This window comes from Rhamphochromis sp. 'chilingali' (genome assembly GCF_963969265.1).
Source record: "Rhamphochromis sp. 'chilingali' genome assembly, chromosome: 7".
Taxonomy (NCBI): Eukaryota; Metazoa; Chordata; class Actinopteri; order Cichliformes; family Cichlidae; genus Rhamphochromis; species Rhamphochromis sp. 'chilingali'.
In genome coordinates, this window is record NC_137934.1 from 10,039,149 (window position 1) to 10,066,290 (window position 27,142).

The 27,142-nt window shown below is 41.7% G+C and overlaps 1 protein-coding gene across 2 annotated transcripts; it reads left to right on the plus strand.

Annotated features, from left to right (window-relative positions):
* Positions 1-5,880: 5,880 nt before the first annotated feature.
* LOC308400293 (uncharacterized protein) lies at positions 5,881-26,942 on the plus strand. 2 transcript variants are annotated; one of them, XR_013972346.1, is made up of 24 exons: positions 5,881-6,173; positions 7,109-7,311; positions 7,397-7,501; positions 8,710-8,805; positions 12,604-12,714; positions 13,405-13,528; positions 14,205-14,661; positions 16,448-16,515; positions 16,605-16,848; positions 16,954-17,120; positions 19,316-19,538; positions 19,628-19,776; positions 21,380-21,471; positions 21,616-21,773; positions 21,848-21,993; positions 22,929-23,181; positions 23,270-23,385; positions 23,464-23,695; positions 23,794-23,927; positions 24,029-24,278; positions 24,539-24,669; positions 24,863-25,180; positions 25,283-25,389; positions 26,658-26,942. XR_013972346.1 is itself a non-coding variant. In XM_080887921.1 (24 exons), exons 1-24 carry the CDS (start codon positions 6,134-6,136, stop codon positions 26,663-26,665), a joined length of 3,867 nt encoding a protein of 1,288 aa, XP_080744047.1. In that variant the 5' UTR covers positions 5,881-6,133; the 3' UTR covers positions 26,666-26,942. The 2 variants fall into 2 exon arrangements, 1 of the variants encoding a protein (XP_080744047.1); XM_080887921.1 differs by having other exon boundaries at positions 24,863-25,115.
* The last annotated feature ends 200 nt before the right edge of the window (positions 26,943-27,142 follow it).

Below are 27,142 nucleotides of genomic sequence, written 5' to 3' on the forward strand. Positions count from 1 at the left end.
AATGCGACAAAATGTTCAGTAGTTGTACAGGACTGAAAAAACACATGTTTATGCACACAGGAGAGAAGCCTCACAGCTGTGTAACATGTCACAAGACGTTTGCTCAGAAATCCAACCTGAAAATACATCTCAAAGTCCACAAGAACATCTAGCAAAGTGGCTGTGGGAGCTTTTGGAGACGCAGTTTGCTACAGATATGGTTCATTTGAGTGTCAGGACAAGTTTTGATGCTTAAAAATAATAATTTGCATTTGGACATATAGTGCATTAAAATGTGGATTTTTCCTGTGCTGTCCTGTGTTGAATTTGTGTGCTAATATTGCACGTTACTGTAAACAGGTGTTCTGGATGACCCAAATTAAGGTGCCCATGTCCTAATTCATGGACATAAGGAATTTTGAGTTAGACTGTCCTGTCACCCAAACACTTATATATGAGCTGTTGGTGCTGTGAGAATGGTCGTCACTTGATAAATGCACTAGAAAGATGTAATATTTGCATTTTTATGGAATTAATGGAATGAAAGAAAGCTTAGTTTCCTAATGTTTTTACCAGCCTCTGTTGTGATGCCTAGTCTGTTGTTTTCTGCATTAAAAGTTTCCATCCGGTCCACTGTAACAAGTCAGCGAGCATCATTTAATGCTGATGATGGTGCAGTAGATGGAAAAACAAAAGAATTAAAAAATCACTACAGAAATGCGTTTTTAAATGCATATTAAACATGATACACCTAAATCACTTGCCTATGTATATGTTAATATGTGTTTTGAGCTTTTTAGTCTTTATTTTGATAGGACAGTGGAGAGAATGCTGGTAAGCCGAGACACAGACCAGGGGAAAACACGCTTAAAATGGATTTGGGGCAGGTTCAAAGCCTGGTCTCTGCATCTGTGGGTGCTTGCTTAACCAAGTAAGGTCAAGCAGGCACCTACAGATGTGAGTCTTCACAGTGTACTCGACAACAGCTCTTATAGCTTGACCAGGATATTAACTGAAGCTTATCTACTATTCATCAACACATTTGTTTGAAACAAGGATTCAGGTGCACCTCCATACAACTCTGAACAATTGTGTATTTTTAAGACTTTAGTTTGAAAGTTTCCACTGAGGATTGGGTGATGGAACTTTATTTCCAAAAGGCAATTTCTTTAAATACAACATGATGTTTCAACACAAGTAAAATATTACTTTCTAAAATTTCAGAAATACACAACTCTTCATTATAAAACACGTTCATTTGGGCGGTCATCCTAAATGATAGATTATGCACAATACAGGTCCTTTTTATCCAGTCTATGTCAGACATGTAGTGCTTTATCAGTCCCAAGATTCTGTCTGCAGTCAGTTTTAGAAACTATATGAAGACAGAAGATTCGCTTTGATTGAGCTTTATTACTGACCGTAGGCTCCCTTGTGGGAAATGCTGTGCGATGATGATCTTTTATATTATTTTGGGGGGCATTTTTGCCTTCATTGAATAGTGAAAGCAAAGAGAGACAGGAAGGCGAGGTGAGCTTGCAGTAAAAGGCCAGCCCTGTAGTATGTGGCCGCTTGCTCACTGGCACCTCTTTATGAAGGTCTTAAACCCAAGCTCTGCTTGAAGTCCAGGAACAAGCATCCAGTGAGTTTTTATTGTTCTTCTTTTCTGCAACAATAATTGCACTTCACCAATTCATTACATCTCATGAGGATCATTTCTCCAGCCTGAAATAACTGTGGCTTCTGGAAGGCTGGGGTAGGTGTCAATGTGATGCGAACCATCTTCAGTCGATATTCCTGTGTCTCTATGCTTGAAAGCAGGCGAGATTAAAATCAATTCGGTGCATTAGGTCTCTCTGTAACAAACCCACAGCCAGCATAAAAGTCAAAGGATCCTTTATAAAGAGCTTTGTAGTAGAGAGGGGATTAGATGGGCCTGTTGTCTCAGTCCTTCGCTGTTTCTCTGGATATTGAACAACTTGCCCAAATGATCCAGCAAAGTAAACTCATAACTGGAATAACAGATAACAATCAAATACACACCATTAGCTCGTTCATAGACAGTGTTATGATTTCTTTACCCCTGTACTCAGTTGATCCAAATATTAGATATATTTAGCAAGTACCCAGCCCTTTAACAGATCAAAAGAAGATAAAGCTCTCAAATAAATGAATGTAACTAAAAAAAAGAAATCTGTCAAAACTATACCAAAGCAATCATGACTATATTGATACCAACATAAGAAAAGACTTTGAACGATGGTTTAACCACCCTTTGGGATTAAATGTTAGAATTAACTGTAACAAAGTTGGATATATGCCACATCTTCTATTGTTTCTTTGTTTGTTAATTTATTTCTAGTTATTTATTACTATGTCTATTTTAATCAGTGCCAGCAGATATAACACCAATTCAATTTCTATAGATGGGATAAGCTCATTTCTAGATGTATATGGGATAGAAAGAGACCATCTGTCACACTATACTACAACTACCTAAAAATAAAGATCTAATGGTACTTCTGAGCCTGGGTGAGATGTTCTGGGCATGTCTGACCGGGAAGAGGCCTCGGGGCAGACCAAAGACACTCTGGAGAGATTACATGAGGAGCATCTCAGAGGTCGACGGTGGCTAGAGGAGGTGGCTGGGGATAGGGAGGTTTGGGCTTCTCTGCTTAGGCTGCAAACCCCATGACCCCGCCCCGGATAATAGGAAGAAAATGATGGATGGTACTTCCAAATATAAGAGTATTTTCAAGCTCAACTACAACAACTTGTCTATCATGCATGTCTGTATGTTGAGTCTGAGTCTGTATGTCTCTACAGTAATTGGGATAAGGACTCTGTATGTCTATACAGACACGATAAACTGATCCGCAAGGCCAGTAATGTTTTGGGTATGGAGCTGGACTCTCTTAAGGTGGTGTCGGAGAAGTGAATGTTGTCCAAGATAAAGACAATGTTGGATAATACCTCCCACACACTCCATGACATGCTGGCTAGCTACAGGAGCACGTTCAGTGAGAGACTGAGATTACTAAAAACTCCTCCATCTAAACACTGTAAACACTGAAATAGTTGCATCCTTTTTGCACACACTCTTTCTTACTCGGTAATGCTGCTGTCAATTTTTTTTATTTATAATCACATCTGTCAAACCTGGATATTTATTATTTGGTGATTTGTATATATTGTGCTGTTCCTTATATCTTAACATATTGTATTGTTAAATAGTTTCGTCTGTTTTTGTTAATATTAAGGTACTGGAGCAACTGTAACCTATATAATTCCCCTAGGGATTAATAAAGTATGCTGATTCTGATTAGTGTTATATTACTGATGTTGCTTTGAGGAAAGATACTCAAGCCCTTAAAAAAACAGATCCATGCCAGTACTGGTGAGACTGAGGCCCGAGACTATAAAGCCTCTAATAATAATGTTTACTTTAGATAAATGGTACTCAGTTGTAAAGCAGTTGTAATTGGGATAAGGACTTGGACCTCTAAGATGGATCACCCATGAAGATGAATTCAAACCGGGGATGTTTGACGCCAGCTTTAAACAGTTTGTGGGAAAAGGTATTACCGCCATGTGTACACTTACTAAAAAGGGTCAAAGGCAGAGTTTTCAAGATATAAAAATCACATATGATCTTACAAACCAGGATTTCTTTAGATATTTACAGATACAGATACAAGAGAAATGAGGATAAAATACATCCTATTATAAAGACATGTGCATTATCTTATCATAGGCAGTTCCCAGAGTTGTGTCTACTATGTACTGTAGTTTGATAGACTCTAGAGAATATTCGACTTTATATGTAAACAAATAAAATGGGAACGGTGGCTGGAAGAAGAAATCCCAGAAGAGATGCAGTATGATATCAATGCAACATTGCCCTGTCTGCAACAAGGCACTGCAATCACTGAAACTGATGCAATTTAGCTGAAAGAACCAGGTTGAGTATTTTGTAAGATCTCAAATTAAAAGTAAACAGATAAAGTTCAAGAGTGGAATATTTAGTTATACGATTTCACGATCGTGTGCAAGGACATGTGCATCCAAAAGACCTGTTTAAGAATCCTCTGGCAGAGGCAAAGAAAAATGTAACTAAAAACTTGCTAAGGACTGAAACACTGAGCTATAGACTTGGGTTGCTGGTTGAAGAGATCCTGGTGATGGAAAAAGTCACATGTAGATTTAATATGAAAAAAGGACATAAGTAACTTTATTATTAAAAGAGGCAGATTTGCTCCAGCACTGCAGGTCTGGTACTGTTTGTGTACAGCTTCTGGCTAGCTCCCAGCTTTGTTTTGACTTTGTGTCAATTCTCTTAATGTTCAAACAAAGCAGCCAGAAGTGGATGCTGTAATTCTGAAGGAGGAGAGGTAGCTGAAGAGAAGACACTTCTGATCAAAAAGAACACAGAGGCTGATCTCATATTTGCTAAAAGACTTCCTGATGAGCCCCAAGACGTTTGCGAAAATAACCTGTGGAACGACGAGACAAAAGTTGAACTTTTTGGAACTTTTGAGTCCTGTTACATAAAACTAACACAGCATTTCAATAACCTCCTAGGACCTGATTAAATAAATAACCTAAATAATAAATGACCTAAATACTCAGTTTTGCTCTACAAGGGCCTGATATCCACTTACGAGGACATTATAGTGCTACTGTTCTATCAAAATTTTAAACGAATATCCTCATTTGTGGCTCTCATTTTTCTTAAAAACAAAAATAAGTTTTAAAAAAAAATCTGGTAATTCTTTGTTTTTACATTCATCAGGCCCTAATGTGACCAAATATCAAAGAGAAATTAAAAATGCATGCAGTGGAAGAGTTCGGGTCTTAGGAGGTTAAAGGAACATTACACCAACAATCAAACATGGTGGTTGTAGCGTGATGGTCCAGGGATGCTTATCATGAGTTGTGAAAGAGGATCCCCAAACGAAGAAACTGTCCGAAGGGTAACAAAAGAGCAGGAAAACAGACAGAAAACTAACTGGCAGAAAAACACTGACACTGACAAAGAATAACTACTGAACTGGAAGTGATCAGAGCTGAGAAACAATGCACAGAGCCAATAAAAGTAGACAGGGTAAATGAGACCAGAGAAAGTAAAACTGAAAGCTAAACATACAAGCTTGACACAGATGGGCACGGAGGAAAGACTAAGGAAATAGCAAGAAACTAAACAGAATAAAAACATTAACTGAAAGAAACTAAAGATAAAGATACTAAGAGGTGTGATCAACCATGGACCATGACATTTCTTTGCCCATCTGAACCTTCTCCATGACTGTGATTTGTATTTGAGGTCTGAAGAGTACAAGGTGAAAGAGGCAGGAGAGCACACTGTGTCCTGTGCTGGTCACTGTTTCAGAAGAGGTCTGGGTCCACTCCATCTCAGTTAGTTTGTCTCTAGGAGTGGTTGGATATTGTTGAAATAGAAAACACCTGATCCTCACAGCACCAGATGTGCAGCACAAAAGGAACGGCATCTTCCACACCCACCTTCTCCTGGTAAGCAAACTGCAAGGCGTCCAGCAGCTTGAAGAATATGAGAAGTCAGTGCAGCTGATCTGAAATCAGAGAAAGGAAACGTGGAGCAGAGTTGTTCAAACAGGCAGAGATGAGCATGAAACTGTGATCAGCCATGTGATCAGTTATAGGCGAATAGGCTTACATGCTATCCAGCAGTAGAAATTGCGGGCCTCAGTAAAGTCTACGCTCCGGTTACGGCCCTGACAGCATCCCTCCATAGAAACAAACACAACACTGAGCCAGAGGAAAACCTGGTCGGACCTGATGGCGGTCTGGCGCCATCTAGTGTTATGAAATCAAAATTTCCTGGTCGATCCGGTCTTCATCAACCAACCAGGAAAGAGGGCTTGCCGTGATCTGGACTGAGGCGGATGAGACCAGAAACCTTTGTTCTGCCTTTTCCTCCCAGTACCGAGTAAAACCTAGAGAACGTTCATACCTCCAACAACACTGCGCTCGTATTTTGCTGCTTGGCGATCGCAGATGGTCATTTTATTAATCAAACATTTGCAGAATTCATTCATTAGGCTTTATACATAATTTTTTTTCCCGATAGCTACAACCCGAGGGGGACAACTGGCCATTTTTTTCTGTCAGCTGCGAAATGGAAATAAAACGCGGAACTGAAAGTGGAAGCAACCGAGGTGCGTGTATCAGAATAAACAGGGGGGAAAAAATCACGGTATCTTATCTTATATGATCCCCGATCTTTGTGTTGGTAACAATGATTTTTACAGTGACCTCAACGATAACGGCGATTGCCTGCTTCTGTTCTCTGTTGATATTCCTGCAGTATTTGGAGAAGGACTCACTTAATCCACAGTTGATCTCATTAGAAAGTGATGGTTGTTTTCCTTCACTCCGTCAGTGGTTTGGGCTAAACATCTGTGCTATCAGAGCATTATTTCTACTTACTAGCCGTATTACCTCTGCCAGAAATCCAATAGCTTGTGCATCCTGCATTATAAAGGTCAGCAATAAGTCGTGTAATCCGTGTTGTGAGTTTGTGGGGGAGTTTGATGGATGCCGCTGTCAGTGCACCTCGGAGCAGCGCTGTCATGTCATTATTTTACGCAGCACTACACGTCAAATTAACTTATGCATCCTGTGCCAGCATATAAAGCGTCAGCCGTCAGGTGGATGCTGTTCACTCAGGATCCTCAAAGAAAGGCTGTCGCAGCTTGTTTGCACTTATTCTGAGGTAGTTTCCCTTTTGTTTTGATTTTGTTTTTTGTCTTTCTTAGCGTATTTACTTAAATTACATCCTCTTTTCAGGCAGACAGGCTCACATCACAAAGAAATCCAACATAACAGAGGTGATTTAGTGACTTTCTTGAAAGTTAGGAGCGAAACATCATTGCGAGGCGGACATTCAGATAAGAAAATGAATGAAAAACCTTTCTAAAATTTTCTGTAAAGCTTGACCTGCTTGCTGATTACCTAAGAAGTTCTCACAAAGTGTGAAGCCAGCTTGATATAAATCGCTGCTGCTGTAGGACACACGGTGTTGTAGGCCTGTAACAAAACAATAAGACATTTGTCTCTGTTGTGGTTTTGCTTCTTCTCTCCTACTCTTCAGGTAATGACCTTCCCCTCCGTTATCTTCGGCTCCTGGCCCCACCCTTGCAGCTTTTATCAGCTGGAGTGTGGCAAGTTGTGCAGCAGGGACTTGTGGATCACTACGGGATGCTGGAAGAGTTTGTTACCATGGTGACGGAGCTGGTCCCAGAGCTGATGAGCTACAGTCAGAGGGCTCAGCTCATCCTGGGACTCAGGGCCAGGGTCAGTAGTGTTTACGTTTTGGTCATACTGAGAGGAAGCTAAAGCTGTAGTCATTTAAAAATATCTGATTTTTGTGTATAACCAGCTGGTTCTGGAGCTGTGTCGAGGGGAGCATCCAGTGGATATGCAGATCATTCAGCCACATCTGGACAGAATAAAAGCCCCTGTCAGTACTGCCAAGGATCACCACGTAAGTGAACTTTAGCAGGAAAATGCACAGCTGTGTAAAAGCTGAGCGCTAGGTTGACTTAGCACATACCTGCTATGCAGTGAAGAAGTCCTCCTTGTTTTGTTTGGGGGGGGGGGTTCTCATTAAGTAAAACTAGAGTGAGTTATTATACTAGTACATCTTAAAAATATATAGTGTCATTTAAACATTTGGGGGGGGGGGGGGTGCTATTTAATTTAAAAAAGAACTTTCATATATTCAAGATTCATTATACGTAGTAAAATAATTAAGGCCTTTCTTTGTGTTTGTTTAGATAATTATGGCCACATTTTAAAAGAATTGATTAAATTGATACTGAAATGGTATAAATACCAGTTCAACCTGCTGACTTGACAGTTGTCCAGATGATGATCATCGACACCCTTCACAAGGAGGTTAATCCACAGAAGGTCACTGCTGAAAAGGCTGCCTGTTCTCAGAGTTCTGTATCGAAGCACATTAACTGAAAGTTTGCTGGAAGGGAATAGTGCGGTGGGAAACTGTGCTTGGACAACAGGGCGCAGCTTTGAGAGGATTGTCAGTAAAAGTTGATTCAAAGAATTTGAGGAAGGAGCGGACTGGGGTTGGTTTCAGTATTATTTCCGGGCATTTCATCTGGAAATCAAGATCTTAGAGGAAAGAGTGGAGTCACTAATCTAAAATGTTTGAAGTGCCGTGTGAAGTTCCTGCTGCCTGTGAGGATATCAGGGTGCCAATTCATCTGCTGGTGTTGGTGGTGGTTGGTGATGTTACAGCACGTCTGCGTTCACCTGCTGTGAAGCTCATGCCAATCTACTTTTTCAGCAGGACTTACCACTGCCTACTGTGACTATTACATGGTTTGCAAACTATGTTATTCCTGTACTTGATTGGCCAGATAACTTGGCTGACGGGAACCCCACAGAGAATCTATTAGAGGAAGAGGAAGGTGAGAAACACCCAACCCAATAACACCCAAAGATGAACTGAAGGCTACTTTCAAAGCAACCTGGGCTTCAGTGTCACCTCAGCAGTGCCACTGATGTGGTAAAGGAACCTCGACTAGGAGCCTACTTAGTGTTTAAATCCACAGGAAATAGTTTTGAGATTTATTTTAGGAAATATTTTAACTATTTGAGACACTGGACTTCTGATTTTCATGAGCTGTAAGAATATATTCCTCTTTTTTTTCGTGTGTGTGTTTATATCAGGTCACCATCAACCACGTGGAGGAATCGGAGGTGAACTTTGTGGAGCTGGTGCATTCGTTACTGGAGGATCCCTCTGAAAGAAAATATTTTTTCCAGGTGAGACATCTTGCAGAGACAAACCAGACACATTCAAGCTTTCAGGAAGACTTCAGTAACTCTGATAACACTCTCAGAGTCATCTCAGAATTCACATCATGCCCGACCTTGAGGGTAGATGGAGTACAGTATCAAAAGACTAAATGAGGATTCACTTTTGTCAGCCAACACCAGAAACGTGAGGCTGAAGTGGGCTCACCAAAACTGAGCTGCTGAAGATTGGGGGTGGGGGAGGGTGTAGCCTGGTCTGATGTGTCTTGGTTTCTGCGGAGGCACACAGATGGTAGAGTTACAATTTGGCATCAAAAGTGTGTCAACTGTAAAGGCTGCTGGTAGCGGTGTAGTCATATGGGGATGGTTTCTTGGCACATTTTTGCCTCTTTTGAACCATTAGGACACCGTTGCTGGTATGAAGCTGTTATGATGCCTCTCAGTTTGTGGCTTTTGTGGCTTTCTTGATCAGAAATGTATAGTACTGGTTCTAGATTACTCACCAGCACCCAGATATTTTTGGTCCTTTAACTTGTTGAACTCTAATTCCTGGTGACACAGGCGGAACATCTGGTTTCACAGGCTGTGCCGCCTGGTCTGTTGTTTAAATATAGACATGTGTGGTATCGACAGAAACTTCAGAATCTCAGCTAAAAGCTCCCAAAATTATTTCTATGACTGCCAAACACAGCTCAAACGACAAACAATCAAAGATAGCACGAAAAGATGTAAACGCAAAGTGTCGAGTCACCTGCCAGCATGTACGCGGACAAGCAACGTCTCTGCTGAAAGCGCAGAACTCACAGATTCCAAAACTCCAAGTTTCATCACACTCCAAACAAAATTTACCACACTAAACTAAACACACAATTACCTTTGCTCCCTTGCTTCTAAAAATTCCACCACGATAAAACCGCTCCTGCCGCACACTTCCATCTCCCAGTGTGCTTCAAGAGCAGCTTCCCATCACTATTTTGTCTTATTCACTTGTTTACACACAGATGCAATACACACCACGCTGCGTACTTTGCAGCTGTCCGTGTTTTTATTTCTTTGTTTTGCAGAAAAGACCTCTGACAATAAAAGCCTAATTTTTAGAAATTTAAGCTTTCGTAGATGGTTCCAAATTGCCAAAAGCTTAGCTATGCTTCCAATAAAACCTCTGTAACTTTGCTCTGTGTCACTTCAGCAGCTTCCATCTTTGTCTATATGCTGATTCATGGCTTTCTTTAGTTTTTGGTCTACTGCAGCAGATTTTCACAGGGGTTATGTGCTATAAGAGACACAAAAAAGGAGTCCAGGAAAGACTTCTTCATATTTTGCTTTGTTCAATCCTCAGTACCTTTGACACAATGGCATTTGCTGTGATGGTTACACCTAAGAGTAATTCTCACAAGTGTAAGCTTTATTTTCATATCAAGATGGTTTACACAGATTTTGTAATTGTAGAGAACTAATCGAATCATTTTGGGCATGACATTTTCAAGCAGGAGCCTCAGAAAGTCCCTGGGGTTTTAAAAGGTTAATCATGGTTTAAATATCACTATGAGATGGAGGCGGCAACAACTTTACATTTTCCAATGGCTACTTCAAGTAAAAGTGGCCTTAAAGTGGCTTTATGAGACATCACAGTGAGTTCAGTGGCCTCCCCAGACACCTTTGGGATGTGGTACAACTGTGAAGTTGACTGATGTTAGACATGTCAGCACGTGAAATCCACGAAAGAGATGAGGCTGTATATGCATTAGGAGGTGCTTTAATTACGGGTCTCTATAACATAAGGCACAGATGATAAATAAGAAGACAGCTCTAAGTTTGGTGCAGGGAAAAGCCTGTTCTAACGTTTGAGTCTAAGGTTTATTTTTTAGCACCTGGCGGCTCTTTTTTACTTCTGATCCGTAAATAATCTGCATCTTTCACGTGATTCTGTTTATTTTGAAAAGTCTCAACAGGATCTTGAGCTTTATTGTGAAAGGTTTATGTGGAACATGAACAAGCGGACACGCGATGCTGTTACCGTCATTGTTGCTAACCACAACTCATAAAAACATGCGCTTGTCCGTCCATAGTGTGGTTATATAAAATATAAGAGAAAGAGAGAACTTTAAGAAATGAATATAGCCACTACAGTGACCATCAAGACGATGAAAAAATACTGTCGTAAACAGTTTATTTTGTGACACCACGAAACAAACGATAGCTAAAATGAAACATAGACGTTTTTATATCGTCATCCGATATATATCGTTATATCGAACAGTCCTAATGTTTCCTGACAGCACCCCTTTATAGCTGTACCTCTCTTAACCAAGGGCATTCAGTTAAAATTTAAGGAAGTCCAGTTAGAGAAAAGTTCCTCAAACAAAGTTGAATAAATTCATTATAACTAAATGCAATATATTTTGAAGTAACCTAATATTTGTAACAGTATCTGTATATAGTTTACAATTTGGTGGCAAGAGCTTCTTGGCTCTGGACGGAGGCAGTCACACTTTCTCCCTTATCTTTCCTGCTTGGCTTCTCATGTCTTTTGTATAGTCTCGCTTATTCTCTAACCCTAAGAGAGTCTCCCAGACTTGTTCTCTAAAAACCTAAAGAAGAATTATGGATTTGATCAACTGGTCCCTAAATGCAATTGACACCCTCCTCTCGACGAGAAGCCTGAGTTCGGGAGAGCCCGTGACAAGACATTGAAGACACCTTTCCGGAACCATGATAACAGGGTTCTTGCTGATCGGCGCTGGCTTGGCCCTGGGCTTGGCCCTGGGCTTGGCCCTGGGCTTGGCCCTGGCTTATCAAAGAATAAAGAAAGCTGAAACGGCTGTTCAAATCCCCACAAGGCTGCCCGCTATGTTGATTGGAACGATGGAGCGAGCTGTGGCTTCTCAGAATGGGCTCAGATGCAGCACGGATGACATCTTGGAGACGCTTGCGGGTGCTGTGAGTACTGAGACCGACCGACAACATCTGACAACATCTCGGAGAGGCTCACGGCTGTCGTAAACGCTCATGCTCTATGAGCAAACTGGATAACATCTCGGTATGGATGGATAACATCGTGGAGAGGCTCGCAGCTCTCCAACGAAAACCTGTGACCAGTGACGGACGTTAGACAACTGTAAAATTGGAAGCAGTTTGTTTGCACTAACCAAAACAGCTACCATCTTCATCTCATGCGGCCCTCTGGCGCCAGCTGGATGCTCAAGGCAAAAACTGACAGGAATAACAATTCTCCCTTAGATAACAAGACCGTGTTGTGACTTTCTCCCTCCTCATTCAAGGCCACTCGCGTCGACCGAGGACTGTTGACTTTTGCCTAACTGGGTGAAGGGACCCTGCACTCACCCCCCCCTCCAAACGCCTTCGAAGCTTATGTCTTCTATGTTGTGAGATGTGCTGATTCATGTGCTGAGATGTTTTTTTCTGTTCTTAAACTGATCTCCCCGTTGGAGCTCAGTCTGGGGGGAGTTATTTTTTTCTCCTTGTCTTTGCTCGTGTTGTGCATTTTCCATTGTTATATCTCTCTGGCCTGTCTACCCCATGTGATGTTTGTGTAATGTATGTATGGTCGGAAGGGTAAGATGGAGCTGGCACGGCTGGCAGCCTTAACCCAATTTCCCTCGGGATGAATAAAGTATTATCAATCAATTGAGTTTGCATTGAAAAATTACACCAAAAAAAAGTTTTTGAGAAGTTTCAATTAAAAAATAATGAAAATGTGTAGTCTATCCATCCACTTTTTTCTGTGGTCCGTCTATTGGTGACTTAGGCTCTTAATCATTCTGTGCCTTTCTTTCTCACTTGCAGGAAATCTTCCCGGTATATTTTGGCTCAAAGTACGACGCAGCACTAGAGATGCTGGTGTGGGAGTTCATATCCAGACTGGAGGAGCTGCTGCCCGTCCCAGACTTCACACAGGTGCTGTGTATCTTTGTGCTCATCCGTGCCAGGCATCACTAGCCTGTTGCCTGATAATGATTGTTACATGACACTTCAGCTCTGTTTTGTCTGTCCCGCTTAACTGTATAAATGTTAACATGTCCAGATTGGAATTACATTAAGAGACATTTAGCGCTACTGTGGAGACAGCAACACGTGAACATGTGAATTTATTGTTGATTAGTTTTGCTTGTTTCTTCTTTTTTTTTTTAAACCTGTTGTAGTTGTGCATCATATTAACACAGTGCACCTTATCTGTCTCCACTGGCACGTTTCCAAACTGAACAGCCATCAAAGGCTGACTGGAGCACAAAGACTCAGCTGGGGCTCAGCTGTCTGTACCGCTGTGGAGAAAGGAGGGTTAACAGGGTGCATGCTCACCAGGGCCTCCCAAAAGGCTCATTCCCTTTTTAGTACTGAGCCACTAGAGAGAAACACTAGAGCAAAGCTAAATTAGAAGCAGTCCAGAGTATTAGAAATACACGTGTTCACATCAACTATATTTAATTACATGGATCACATATTCTAGCATTAAGTCTCTTCAAATGAATTTAAATTCTTTATTTAATTCTATGATATAGATCATTTTGGCTGTATAAACAATTAATTTAACTAATATAATAAATAATTGCAGAATTACTAAAAATAATACCTTGATTTTTCTTTCAGTTGGCCGCCTTGCTCAGAGACACTCCGTCATTCCTAGACGACTGTTTGCAAACCCTTTTCCCCCCGGAGGACATGAAGGCTGTACTTGAACACCACAGAAACCTCGGCCATTTTAAAGAGAAAGGTACTGCGGGCACGCACTGGTGGGAGATAATTGCACTTCACCGTGTCCTGAAATGTGTCGAGAGAAAGGCTCGTAGCTCAGCGGCACTGGAAATGTGGCGCGAGGGCGTTCTGAGATTCATAAATTGAAAATGTTATTTGCAGGTAAAATATTCATGCTTACTTTGAACTCTTGTTGTGTTGTTGTCACAGGAGTGCTATGTTTTTCTCTCCATTAATTTTGCTACTTAATTCCCCATACTTCCTAAATTATGAATCCCAAAGCCTTGTCATAAAAAAAAAAGCTCACTGGAGTTTGTGTCATTCAGTTTTATTTATGCAAGACGTAGTTATTCTCAAGGCGCTTTAGAGTCTGCGGTAAAGGCTTTACACTATTATAGACAGACATCCAGTCCCTTTGTGAGCAAGCATTTGACAACAATGGAGAGAAAAAACGTCTCTTCAACAGGAAGAAACCTCCGGCAGAACCAGGCCCTGAGAGGACAGCCATCTGTCGCCATCAGCTGTTGGGGAGGGAAAGCCAGGAGAGAAAAGTAGAGCAAAAAGAGATCACAAAGAAATGCCTAGACAGCCTGTTTATGTTTATTTCAGTTGGAGTTTGGACATGTCTGACAGCTGTTTTATTTGTGTTTAAGTTGAACCAGAGCTTTAATAACAGTCTAATCGCTCAATTGTAGATCCCAGATTATTACCCATGGATGACTGCATCCTCACCTCCCTGTCACTGCCTCCTGGGACCAAAACTGTCATGGAAACAGCCTCCTGCTCACCTGCTCTCAAAGACTCCGACCACAAAGGACTTCTCAGCGCTCCCGTCAACGCAAGCAGCACGGAGAAGTCAAGGAGGAGCTCTGAGCCGATCAGGCAAGGACCGAGGGAGACGAGGGACTCTGGCAGTTGGCAGCTGCAGGCTAGAGCTGGAAACATTTCTCAGGAGAGGAAAGTACAAAACATAATTAGCACACTGCCATGCGACGAAACCATAGACCTCACTACATCCAACGAGACTGCAGACACGGATTCAGAAGCCAGTGAGAACAACCAAAGCTTGAGGGCAGCTCGCATTCTCAGGAAGAGGAAGCTGAGCGGAGGTGTGGACATTCCCACAAAGCAGCAGGAGACTTCAGCTTTCTTGTAAGGTTTCCATATGTTAATATATGTTTTATTCATTTGTTGCTAACAAACGGTCGACATCACATGTTTGCGTCTGTCCATAACTTTATCTGTTTGATCAAAGTCATGCTAGGATGTAGGTCTACTGGTCCGCCTTTAATGTTTGGTTCAGACTGAAATCTCTCCCCAGGACGTAAATGATTTCCTATTAAATTTTCAGCAGATGTCTACACTGCAGAGAGCGTGAATGCTAATATAGAGTCATGCGAAATAGAAAGTACAGGTTCTCTCATTCACGAGGTTTGTTTATAAAAATCATCTGGTCCTTAGCAGGACTTAAAATTATGGAAATACAACCTCAGATGAACAACAAGGCGTGACATATTTCACAGAGTCATTATTTATTTAACAAAAAAAAAGAGCCAAACTAGAAGAATAAGCAGTGTGTAAAAAAAGTACAGTGATCCCTTGTTTATCGCGGTAGTTGCGTTCTAAAAATAACCAGCGTTAGGTGAAGTCCATGAAGGGGCCAACTTTATTTTTTCCAATTATTATAGATCTTTTAAAGCTGTAAAGCCCCTCACTACACACTTTATACACTTTTCTCAGACAGGCATGAACATTTTCTCTCTTTCTCTCTTGTTTAAACACTCTCAAAGTTCAAACCTTCGTGGAAAAATAAGTTCAGTATTATAAAATGAAACCAAAGATCAAACCCTGTTTTCAGGGCCAGAACATGGGAATAGAGCAGCTGCCAGAGAATTCAACATTAATGGATCAATGTTACGGAAGTAGAGGAAGCAAGAAGAATGAGTTGAGTAAAGTTTATCTGACTGTTTTGTTTCGCTTAATGCTCCTTATAATTTGGTGTGCCTTTATGGTCCGAAAACTTCTACCTTCCTTTAGCATGTCCAGAAGTCCAACTTTTTGTGCGATGGTTAGCATCTTCCTCTGCGTTTTGGGTGCAACCGCAGGTGCCTTTGACGGTGCAAAACGTTTCGTCGACATTGTTGTGCTTGTTGAGGAGAAAACTTACAAACAAACAGTACAGCACTTCAGAGTCACACTGCTAGCGATCGAAGATTTATGTACATTTGACAACCTGAACACATTCTGTACTGTACAGGAGACAGTGCCTCTTGGAGACAGTGGTCTACAGCCGATCAGGACGCGGAACACAATGTGCCGTAAAAAAAATTTGCACAGAAAAAATCCACGCAACAGCGAGGCCGTGAAAGGTGAACCGCGTTATAGCGAGGGAGCACTGTACACCTTTACCACTTGCTTGGGTCAGTAGCATCCAGTTGCTGCTCATCAAATGCACTTAAATAACTGATCATCAGCAGTGATCTTAGAGAAGAATAGCAGCTAGCTGTCAATCTGCAAAGGGTAATAAAGCAATTTCCAAACAATTTGAAGCCATCGATTTAAAGTGAGGAAGATTATTTATTAGTGGAAAACGTTCAGGACACTTACTAATCTTCCCTCGTTCGAGTTGTCAAGCACGGTGGTGGCGAGGTGATGTTTTAGGCATGTTTTTTGTTTCATTTCTTTTCACAGAAAGCTGTGCATAAATGAATGAATTGCAGCAAAGCTATAAAAAAATGGGCCAAAATTCCTCCACAGTAATGTGAAACATTGATAAAGTCACACGGTGTTGTTGGTAATGGTGGTTGATCATAGAGTGCAATTCATTTTTTACACACTCCTGTATTTCAGTTAGAACAGCGTTAAATAAATAATTACATTTGATGAGAAAACGGTTTGTAAGCGAGCAACTCCAATCGTAGTTTTTTAACCTTTGCAGGGAGTCCTCAGTGGATGATGAGAATTCAGGTGAATCTCCTCTCATCTCCATATGGGGAGATTATACAGGTGTGTGCAGTTTATACATGGTCTCAATCTAATATTTGGTTTTGTATTTCTAAGCATTGCTTTAACTGAGTCTTCGTGTTTCATTTCAGACTCTCAGGAGGGCTCTTTTCCAGTTGTAACGGACACAAAAGTTCCCTGGTCGGATGAGGAGACGCTCCATCTTCTCGACATCTGGGGGAAGGACTCCGTGCAGCGAGCTCTGAAGGGCTGCTTGAAAAACCGCCACATATTCACCCAAATTGCACAAAAGATGGCAGAGAGGGGCTACATGAGGACAGTGGAGCAGTGCCAGACGAGGATCAAACGACTGAAGAAGTGCTTCCGTCAGAACAAGTGGGCATTTAACGACACAGATTTTGAAGCTCTCGCTGACGTTTTTCAGATATGTTCACTGATCCTGTTGTTTTCTCCCTGATCTGTCGCCGGAGGGAACTCCAGGCTGGAGCATAAATTTTACACACAGCTGGATCAGGTCCTCGGCTCATCGGCTTCCTTGGCCGTTCCTGAGATCACCTACGACGTTGAGGAAATTATCGATGAAGACGAGTCCCGAGACGGTGATGATGACTTGCAGTTTGTCGGACAAACGGGCCACCTGGAAATTGGTAGGAGGTCACATATTTGTACTTAAGTTTAACTCTTGCAGCACAATTGTTAGTGACATTAAAAGCTTTTCTGTCTTTTAAGGCTTCATACAATTTTGCATCTGAAAGAAATGCTAAGGATTACAGAATTTACTATTTTCCCTCTGACTCGTAATGCTGTTTGTCCGTCCAGTCTTTGAATCCAGATGTTTAAGTCTCATTGCTACAGTCGTATAAAATCATGCACAAAGCCGTGCAGGCTGCCATTGCAAACATTTGTGAAAGAGTGGGTTGATCTAAAGAGCTCAAAGAATTCAATAATAATAATAATAATAATAATACATTTTACTCAAGGGCGCCTTCAAGAAACCCAAGGTCACCTTACAAAAGAACAAAATTAATAAATGGAGCAATAGTCATAAAATACATAAAATGAGTTCACTTCTCTGGCTCTTGATGAAGGCGGTCACACTTTCTCCCTCTCCCTTCCCTTATCTTTCCTGCTTGGCTTTCTCATGTTTCTGTCTAGTCTTGTCTGCTTCTCTCCCTCTACCCTGGAAGAGTCTCACAGTCTGTTCTCTAAAACCTAAAAGAGGAATTATGGATTTGATCAACTGGTCCCTGAATGGAATTGACAACCTCTTCTCGACGAGAAGCCTGGATTCAGGAGAGCCCATTGAAGATATCTACCTTTTTGGAACCATGACAACAGGGTTCTTGCTGATCGGCGCTGGCTTGGCCCTGGCTTGGCCCTGGCTTATCGAAGAATAAAGAAAGCGGAAACAGCTGTTCAAATCCCCACAAGGCTGCCCGCTATGTTGATTGCAACGATGTTGGAGCTTGTACTTAAGTTTAACTTGGAGAAGCTTGCGGGTGCTGTGAGTACTCCGACAACATCGCGGAGAGGCTCACGGCTCTCCAACGGGAATAGTGAGGAACCGGTAATGGACATTAGACCGACTGTAAAATTGTCATGCAGTGGTTCGCACTAAAGCAAGAACTCCACCATTATTTCATGCGGCTACCATATCGGCGCCAGCTGTGGTCTCAAGGCTGGAGCTGAATGTAACAAACAGTTTCTCCCCTGATAACAAACTGTGTTTAGACTCTTCATTCCAAACGCCCTCGTACGCTTATCTCCAAGGTCGAGTCGGACGGCGGGTCTGGGCCCAGCGCTGGAAAAATAGCGGCAGGGCAGGATGGCTGTGTCTGCATCGGCTTACTTCTCACCCCTGCTGCTTGTCACGTGCTTCGTGATATTGTGATGTGGACATTTGTGTGCTCTTTGTGACTTGCTCATTGTGTTGTACATTTCAGTGTTTTTCCGTAATACTACCGGTCTCCGACCTGTCTCCCCATGTGATGTCTGTGTTGTGTATGTAAGCTTTGTTGATAAGACGTGCAGACGGGACAGTAAGATGAATAGCAGATGAGGATCTGAGAGGGTGGGAAACAGTGGTGATCTGAAGCAGGTCACACAAATAGGAAGGAGGAGATTTATGGATACACAAGTAAGATTTATCCTGATGTCTATGGGTAACCAGTGAAGCTGCTGAAGAACTGGGGTAATATGAGCTCTTGACGGAGTGCGAGTTATGACCCGAGCTGCAGAATTTTGAAGAAGTTGGAGTTTATGAAGGGACCTTATAGGGAGACCAAATTAGGAAGTAATCGATACGGGACGCAATAAGACTATGGACAAGGATGGCAGCAGCATGGGGAGTAAGGAAGGGACGGCTTGGGTTTCCATAAATAACCAGAGTCGGTTAATATTACGTAATTCGAGCGTGATGGTGTAATAGGATGCCTCTGTTGCCTTTGTTGAAATTTCTTCCCTCCTAGATATTCCACACTCAGCTATTAGTGGTATTATTTCAAAGTGAAAGCATTTATTAACAGTAGCAAATCAACCACAAAGTGGCAGAGCATGTGAGGTAACAGAGTGGGGTTGTTGAGTGCTGAGTCCGTAATAGTCGTCCATACTCTGCTAACTTAATGTCTGCATAGTCCATTAACATCAGCACAGGAACTGTGTATGGGAGCTTCATGGCTTGGGTTTCCATAAATGGTTAGCCCCTGCAGGTGCAATGTGGAGGTGGTCCAGTACTTTTTGTCCACATCATACGTAGAGATGTGTCCATTTTTTTGGACACAGTATTGTTTTGCTCAAAATGGAATTAATACTTCTGACAAAATTCTGTGATTTGTTATTTTAGGAACGAGAAGCGTTCCCTGGACAGACTTGGAGACCTTGGCCCTGATCAACACATGGGGTGAAGATAAGATGCAGCAGGAGCTGAGGGGAATGCACAGAACCGGGCACATTTTTTCCATCATATCCAACAAAATGGCCACACAGGGTTTCTCCCGGACGCCAGAGCAGTGCCAGACGAGGTTAAAAAGGCTGAAATCGAACTTCAGGCAGTGCTACCAAAACAAGTATGTGTGCTCGGAGTGGAAAGAGTAAAAGAAAAGTTTTCGATTTGTAAACCTAATATCTCTGCTCTTTTGTTGTCCCTGCACTGTAGCCTGAAAGGACAGGAGCAAGTTCAGTGCAAGTTTTACAACGAGCTGGGAAGAATTCTAGTGAAAGACTTCCCTTCAGTTCCACAGCTGGAAGAAATACCAGGAGAGCCCGAAGAACGCAACTTTCCTGCCTACACTCATCCAGACATGGGTAAGCTCAGTTTCTCTGCTCAGGAGGACCGTTTAGATAAACAGCCTGCTTCCCAATTTGTTTGCACTGATTGGCTATTGCTTGGTCGAGACATCAGCTGACAAGGAATCTATTGAGCTCATTGCTCCTTTTGAGCAAAGAGCCAATGAGCTCCTGCTATGGCATGGCATAGCAGGAGCAATCGCTACTCTTCAGTGAGTGTTGGTAAGGTTTTAGTAAAACTAGATTCATTTGTAGTGGATTTCACTGTTTGTGAGCCTCCTGGATTTCTCATTTGTTTGTGCAGTACTGCCAAGCAATGACAGCAAAACTTGGAACTTTCTTTCTCTGCTTCCCACATTACAATTGTGATCATGAGCCAGATGAAGTACTACGTCGAGGCAGTTAAATGTAGGGAAGTACAAGATACATGAGCAAAGCTCCACATTATAAAAATCACCATTTGTTTTTGTACTTTCTGATTTTGCCCTCTGGGGGGCGCTGTGGACATGTAACAGATATCTAAAGTTAGAAGTGAATGCTTGTTTTTCTAAATTTTGCACCCACACTTCTTCCATGACTTTGTGTATATTTATTATTATTTCTGTTGTCAGTTTGTTGTATTTAGTAACTGTTTTCTTTATTTGTGGTTCAATTTGAAAACCAGAAATTATATTTAACAGCATAAACTTTTGTGTTTATAACTAACTGACTGAGATATACAGAATGGATATCTGCCTTCAGATCATAATCATCTCACTATAACATAATGTAACCTTTTCTTTCACATAATCCATCAGTAGAGTACATGGCAGCAGAATCGATGTAAAGCACAGTGCTGTGCCCAAGCCTTGAGCCACTCATCATTTCCTTATATTCCAAGTGTTCTTAAGCTATAGTTCTCAAGGTCTTTCATAGTTTTTCTTTGAGCATTGAAGCTTTTTCACTCATTTTTAATGCAGTTCTTGTATCTTATTGTTTTCAGAGAAATGAAAGATACTTAACTCAGACCTACGAATCATTCAAGCATAAGACAACATCTATCTTCTTGCAGGATGAACCAGTACAGTATTAACACATAACAGACAACTTGGCAAAAGAATAAATATAATAAAAAATGAAGGATATCTTTGGGCACTTTGTTACTAGCAGTGTGTTGCAAAAGATACCATTTGTTACCTTTTTTTTTTTTTTTAGTTGATTCTATGAAAAATGCCAAAAATGCCATAAGATAGTTTGACAGATATAAAGTAGTATTTTTGCACCTACAAGGTGATTCTCAAAGAGCCTTTTGCTGAAAACTTTGCATGGTTTGCAGTGTTTTCTTTTTAAAAAATGAGGAAAGAGGACAAGTGAAGGACAAAAGAAGTGGTGAATGTAAAAACTATCATCAGATGAACAGTATCTGAAAGTCATGAAGAATAAAGAAGCTCGTGGCTTCTATGGTGTATTTCAATTTATATTTTCACATTTCAATAAATCGCTGTTCCAATCTTCTGAGCAAAATGTAAAGAAATGAGAGGTAGCTCAAGACTTTTGTACGGTATTGTAGTTATCTAAAAAAAAAAAGTGAAATAAGGGATTGTGTATTGATGTGTTTCCTTTTTTATTTCTGCCTCTTCAGAGTCTGCTGTGGAAATTCAGGAGGACAGGAGGAAAGTCCCTTGGTCAGACAAAGAGACGATCATCCTTCTGGAGATCTGGGGAGACCCACAGGTAAAGCACAATGTCACAATCCATGCACTCCCCAAAAAATCTTTCGGAAATGTCCATAAATTTCCTGATAATCTCACTTTATTGCTGCTTCATTCTGTATTACTTCACTTTACTACTTTTACACGGAATTCTACCTTCCTTCAGGTCCAGCAGTGCCTTAGACGCTACCCACACAACGGTCACATTTTCACTGAAGTTTCAGAGAAGCTTGCCGCTAACGGCTACTCCCGCAGCCCCGAGCAGTGCCACACGAGGATCAAACGTCTGAAGGGGAACTATCGCCAGTGTCGGGAAAACATGAGGTAAAAACTGCACATCTGGAGTCCCGCACCGTTGGAGTGACTTTGTTTTAACGCACCTGTCTTTCTGCCTCTAGCTCATCTGGGACTGACAGAGTCGACTTTAAATTCTATGATCTGCTGGAACAAATTTTGGATAAGCAGCCATCAACGTCGTCTACCGTGGTAACAGACTCCATCGAAATATCAGAAGACTCCAACAGTGAATCGGTAACAGAAAGAGGTAAAATTTCTGTCTTCTACCCACCCCCTTAATGTTAACTCAGAATGGAAGATTGTTTTAATGCTTTTTCATGCACCACAGCTCTGAACTTCTTAAGACCTATTCATATCTATTATGAATGGGCTTTAATTTGCCAAGTTCCTGGTACAAAGTCCATGTGATGTGAGAATCTTGCAGGCGAATGCCTTTTCAATACACTGCAAGTGAGTGTGAATCATGTCTCCTACCTCCTGCACACACAGATGACACCCTCGCCTTAGCAAAACATAAAATTTCCAGAAACCAGAGCTTGTCTGACACAGAGTATCTACTCCTGCATGCTGCATGTGAGAAAGTAAAGGAAAGCGTAAACACCTCATGCACTGCAGGCTCAGTTTTTGCACTGCAGGCTCCTTGTTCTCCACCTGTTTTCTCCTTTGTCTTTCTCCAGACTGCATAGAACATAAGCCTGCTGAATATGCACCCAGAAATCTCCATAAACACCTAAATAACTCTTGAGAATGAAATAAGCAACAAAAAAATTGCGCAAAAATCACTTAAATACTGATTAGCATGCAGCCACTATCATCACAGAACCTTTGTGTTCAGTTTGTGTCGGAGTTTTTATTTTACACAGAACAAAACTGCTGGATTCACACAGGGGTAAGATCAATAACAACTTCTTCAATCCAATTAGTGTATAACAAATCACCAGAGGTCCCTATGTAATACTAGACCCATGCTAATTGGCCTCAAAAAATAGTGAGCCCCAAATGCTTTCAGTAACTACATAATTTAAGCCATGTACTGTATGTGCGGATGATTATGATGACTTTAGACTAAAGTGAAGTGAAAGTAAAAATGAATTCAACACAGTTAAAAAAGTATTCCTAATCCCATTTTTCCCATTTTGGATGTTTTATACTCATGTTAAATTTCTGTGTCTCAATCACAAGACCCAGAAATCAACATGTCAGCTGAAAAGCCAGCAACCAGCTCTTGGACAGACGAGGAGACCCTGGTACTTGTCGATATCTGGGGTGAAGAAGATCTCCAGAAGGCCCTGAGGGGTTTCGTCCACAACGGCCACGTTTACGCAGACATTTCCGAAAGAATGCAGGACCTCGGTTTTTCGAAATCCTCGGAGCAGTGCCGCTGGAAGGTGAAGTCTCTGAGGAACAACTTTCGACAGTGCTACGAAAGGAAGAAGTGAGCTCAGTCTTTCCATCGGTTTACCTGTTTTTGTATCGCTCTCTCTGAGTGATGCCTCCGTAACTGCCGTTTTCATTCCCGCTAGATCTGGAAGAAAAGTTGATTACAAGTTCTACAGCCAACTGGAACAAATACTGGGACAGGAAGCAGTTTCTCTTGATGAGTATGATGAAAGGGATGAACAAGAGGAGCAGGATTCAGGTACAGAAAACGCGCTCTGCATTAGATTAAAAATCAGCTACAAGTCAGATATCTTACATGTGTGTCTACCTGTAACAGGTGCCGATGGTTTGAACACAACGTGGACAGAGCAGGAGACGGTTGCTCTCATCGAGGTGTGGGCCGCAGATGATGTGCAGCATGGCCTGAAAATATGCGTCCGCAATAGTCACATATTCGCCGAGATATCTGAGAAAATGGCTGCAATAGGCTACCTGAGGACAGCGGAGCAGTGCCACTCCCGGATTAAAAGGTTGAAGAAGACTTACAGGCGTTACTGCAACAGCCGCAGGTAAAAAACAAACAAACAACAATACATGCTTTATGCTTTTTGAGATGATCCAGGCTCGAATGTTGTTGGCCAGCTGACCGTGGATTTATGTTTTCCAGAAATGGAGGGCGGCCCACGGCGTTCCGATACTTCAACCTCCTTGCTCCGGTGCTTGGCGACGAGTCTATTTTTGCCCCTGTGGACAGTACCGATGCCACCTTACAACCTTTGATGGACAATGAGCCTGTCTTATGTGGGTTTACACAGCCAGTCAGTAATACACAGGGTTACTGTGCATATATGAACTAAACTGCCAAAGATGAACACAATAATAAAGGCGTTTCCTCGTTTTAGATGAGCAGCCCTCGACCAGCCGGCTCCTGGTCGACCTGAGCCGAAAGATGCCCTGGTCGGATCAGGAGACTCGCACACTGCTGGAGATCTGGGGTGAGGACGGCGTTCAGCTCACTCTGAAGGGCTGCCTGAAGAACCGACATGTGTTTGACTACATCTCAGAGAAGATGAACGACCGAGGATTTATAAGGACCTCGGAGCAGTGCTACACCCGCATTAAGCGTCTTAAATATGGCTTCCTCCATGAAAAGTCAGTAACGACAAGATTTTGATTCTCACTTATTCTAAACTTGTTTAGATGTTTATTGGTTTTAGTATTGGTTTTGCTTTTAAAATTTTTACATTTGACACAATCACGGGTGAAGGTCCATGTGAAGTCATGACAATCTCAAAAGATTTCAAGAAAGAACTCAACAGAGCATAAAGATGCTCTTTGTCGTTTACAGTAATTAGCATAAAAACTGTAATTAGAGTTCTGGTTGTAACTGTGAGTTTTTTTTACAAATGTAGGGGAGAGTTTAAATTCTTCAATGAGATGGAAAAAATCTTCAGGAAGGAACTGAAAGTCGACGACGTGGCCGCAGACACGTCGGCTGCAGATGAGCCAGATGACTACATACTCGAACTGGGCCCAAAAAAAGGTGTAACTATATGGAGTATGTCACAGTGTGTGTGGGGGGAGCTGCACAGATGTGATGTGTGCTTTGAAAGTGTTGATGAAGGAGTATAGAGAAGGGCACTGTTTCTTTGTGGAGCTAGAGAAACCATATGACTGGGTGCTAAGAGAAGTGTGGCAATGCATGAGGACAAAAATCAATGTTTCTTTTCTCACAGTCCCCTCAGGTAACCAGTGGGTGCCCGACAGCGCTAAGCTGCCCTGGAGCGACGGAGAGACCGAGGCCCTACTGGACATTTGGGGGAGCGAGGAGATCCAGGAGAACTTAAAGGGCAGCGCCAAAAACAAACAGATCTTCCTCCAGATCTCTCAGGTCATGACCAGCCAGGGCTACCTGCGCACTCCTGAACAATGTCAGTCCAGGATAAAGAGGCTGAGGGCTAATTTCAGGCACTTCCTAGAAGGCAGAAAGTAAGCTCAGCAGTTCATTGTTGAGAGGTTACAGGGCACCGTGAGGTGGTGGGATCATCCATAATGTAAACGTGTTTTTATCTTCTGAGCATATTCACACCTCAGAGTTATCAGATTGTAGCTTTTTGTCTTCTCATCAGTCCTGATGTTCTGTGTCGTGTTTTCAGAGGAGAGAAACAAGAATGCAAGTTTTTTGAGAAGCTGGTGCAGATATTTGGCAACAAGTACATAATAAACTCAGACCCACTGGCTGACGATACAGCTGAAGTCATAGGTAAGTCTGACAAAGGTATCTGTTATTTTAGCACAGATACAGCAGCTTTAAAAACGCATACTGTTTGTAGGGTTTACTTCATTTTTACACCGATGGAAACAAGTTATAAGTCTGTTTCCTGTTTCCGGTGTTTAAACTTCATTATTGTTTTTGCTTTTTTAAATCTAGATGTTGCACAGATATTGCTTCATTGATCAATTAAGGTCTTGGTCCATAAGTATTGAGACAGTGAGGCAGTGTTTGTAGTTTTGCCTCTGTATTACCACCACAGTGCAATTTAAGCGAAATAATAAAGATGTCTATGAGGTTCAAACTTTAACTGTCACCTGTTTTCAGAGGCTCAAAATGAATGAAATAAACTAACATAATTTTAAATTTGAGGATTTCTTTTTCATACTTTGATGAAATTCCTTTGCAGTCAGTGAGTCTCTGAAATCTCAGAGATCTCACCAAAGGCTGCCTCCCAGGCTTCAACTGCAGCCCCCTTCAGTTGATGCTTGTTTGTGGGTCTCTCTCTGCCTTCAGTCAATGCACCAGAATTTTGATTTGGGCACTCCTGAATCTTCTCCCCTGTCTCTCTCTGATCGGTTTATTTGACTTTTTCAGCCTAATGATGGCTTCCTTCACTTTTACTTACAACTTTGGACCTCACTAAGAGTTCCAGTAAATAGTTACCAAATGAAGGTTCAACACATGGAAGCGACTCCAGATCTTTTATCTTCTTGGTTTTTAACGAAGCAATGAAGAAATAAGGTTCACCTCCTTGTCGGCTGCTTGTTCGATTATTGTTAGGCCTCTGTGCATGAATATGGCTACATCTTCTAAATAGCTGATGAAATCTTTTTGTAAAACCCAAGGAATTAAAGCTGAAGGTCTGCACATCAATCACATCCTGATTTATGTAAAATCCACTCTGGTAGTGTGCAGAGGCAAAACTACAAAAACTGTGTCTTTGTCCAAAAACTTTTGATCCTAACTGTAGCTCCACATTTTGAGAAAAGTGTTCATTCATGAATTTACTAAATATAAGATCAACAGCAGGACTGCCAACATCACCTGTTCCCAGTCTCCTCTGGCTGTGTTTAGCTACTTAACTCATAAACATGAGAATAGTAAGAGCGTTAGTGAGTTAATTTAAAACAGTACACATAGTATTTACTTCTTAGAGCAGCAAACCAGCTCATTTACACGTTCTTCTTTTGGAAACTTGTTAACTGGGATATTTGTCAGTCTCAGTTTAATATCTAAAATGTTCCTCTCTGATCCAGAGGCATGAAATCATCCACGGTGACGATGACGCAGCAGCAGCAGAAGGACAAAGAGGAACATCCAGAGCAAGAACAAGAAACTGATCCTTACTGCTGTGTTGTTTACATGACAAAAGAGGGTCTGTCCTGTCTCACTCAAATGTACATTTCCCTCTGTTACCTTCTGCAGACACAAAGACCTACTTCAGGTAGCAATTCAGTGTGTGTGTGTGTGTGTGTGTGTGTGTGTGTGTGTGTGTGTGTGTGTGTGTGTGTGTGTGTGTGTGTGTGTGTGTGTGTGTGTGTCCCTCAGCTTGAGTGTCTTATTATTTAACATAGCCATGGAACAAAAACAGTGATACTCAGGATTCGAGGGACAGAAATGAATCTTTGACCCATTTGAATTCACACGAAATGCTCTGAACCTCCAAAAACATGTTTTCCTAGTAAATTTATTATTTTGTACTTGAAATTTAAGTGAGTGAATCGAAGCACAACAACAACAA

Bases quoted from the DNA above. Each gene is read 5' to 3' on its own strand.
- LOC308400293 (XM_080887921.1), top strand. From the start codon at position 6,134: ATGGAAATAAAACGCGGAACTGAAAGTGGAAGCAACCGAG. The intron at 6,174-7,108 runs GTGCGTGTATCA...CCTACTCTTCAG, and splicing joins TGAAAGTGGAAGCAACCGAG to GTAATGACCTTCCCCTCCGT. The intron at 21,472-21,615 runs GTAAAGCACAAT...ACCTTCCTTCAG, and splicing joins AGATCTGGGGAGACCCACAG to GTCCAGCAGTGCCTTAGACG.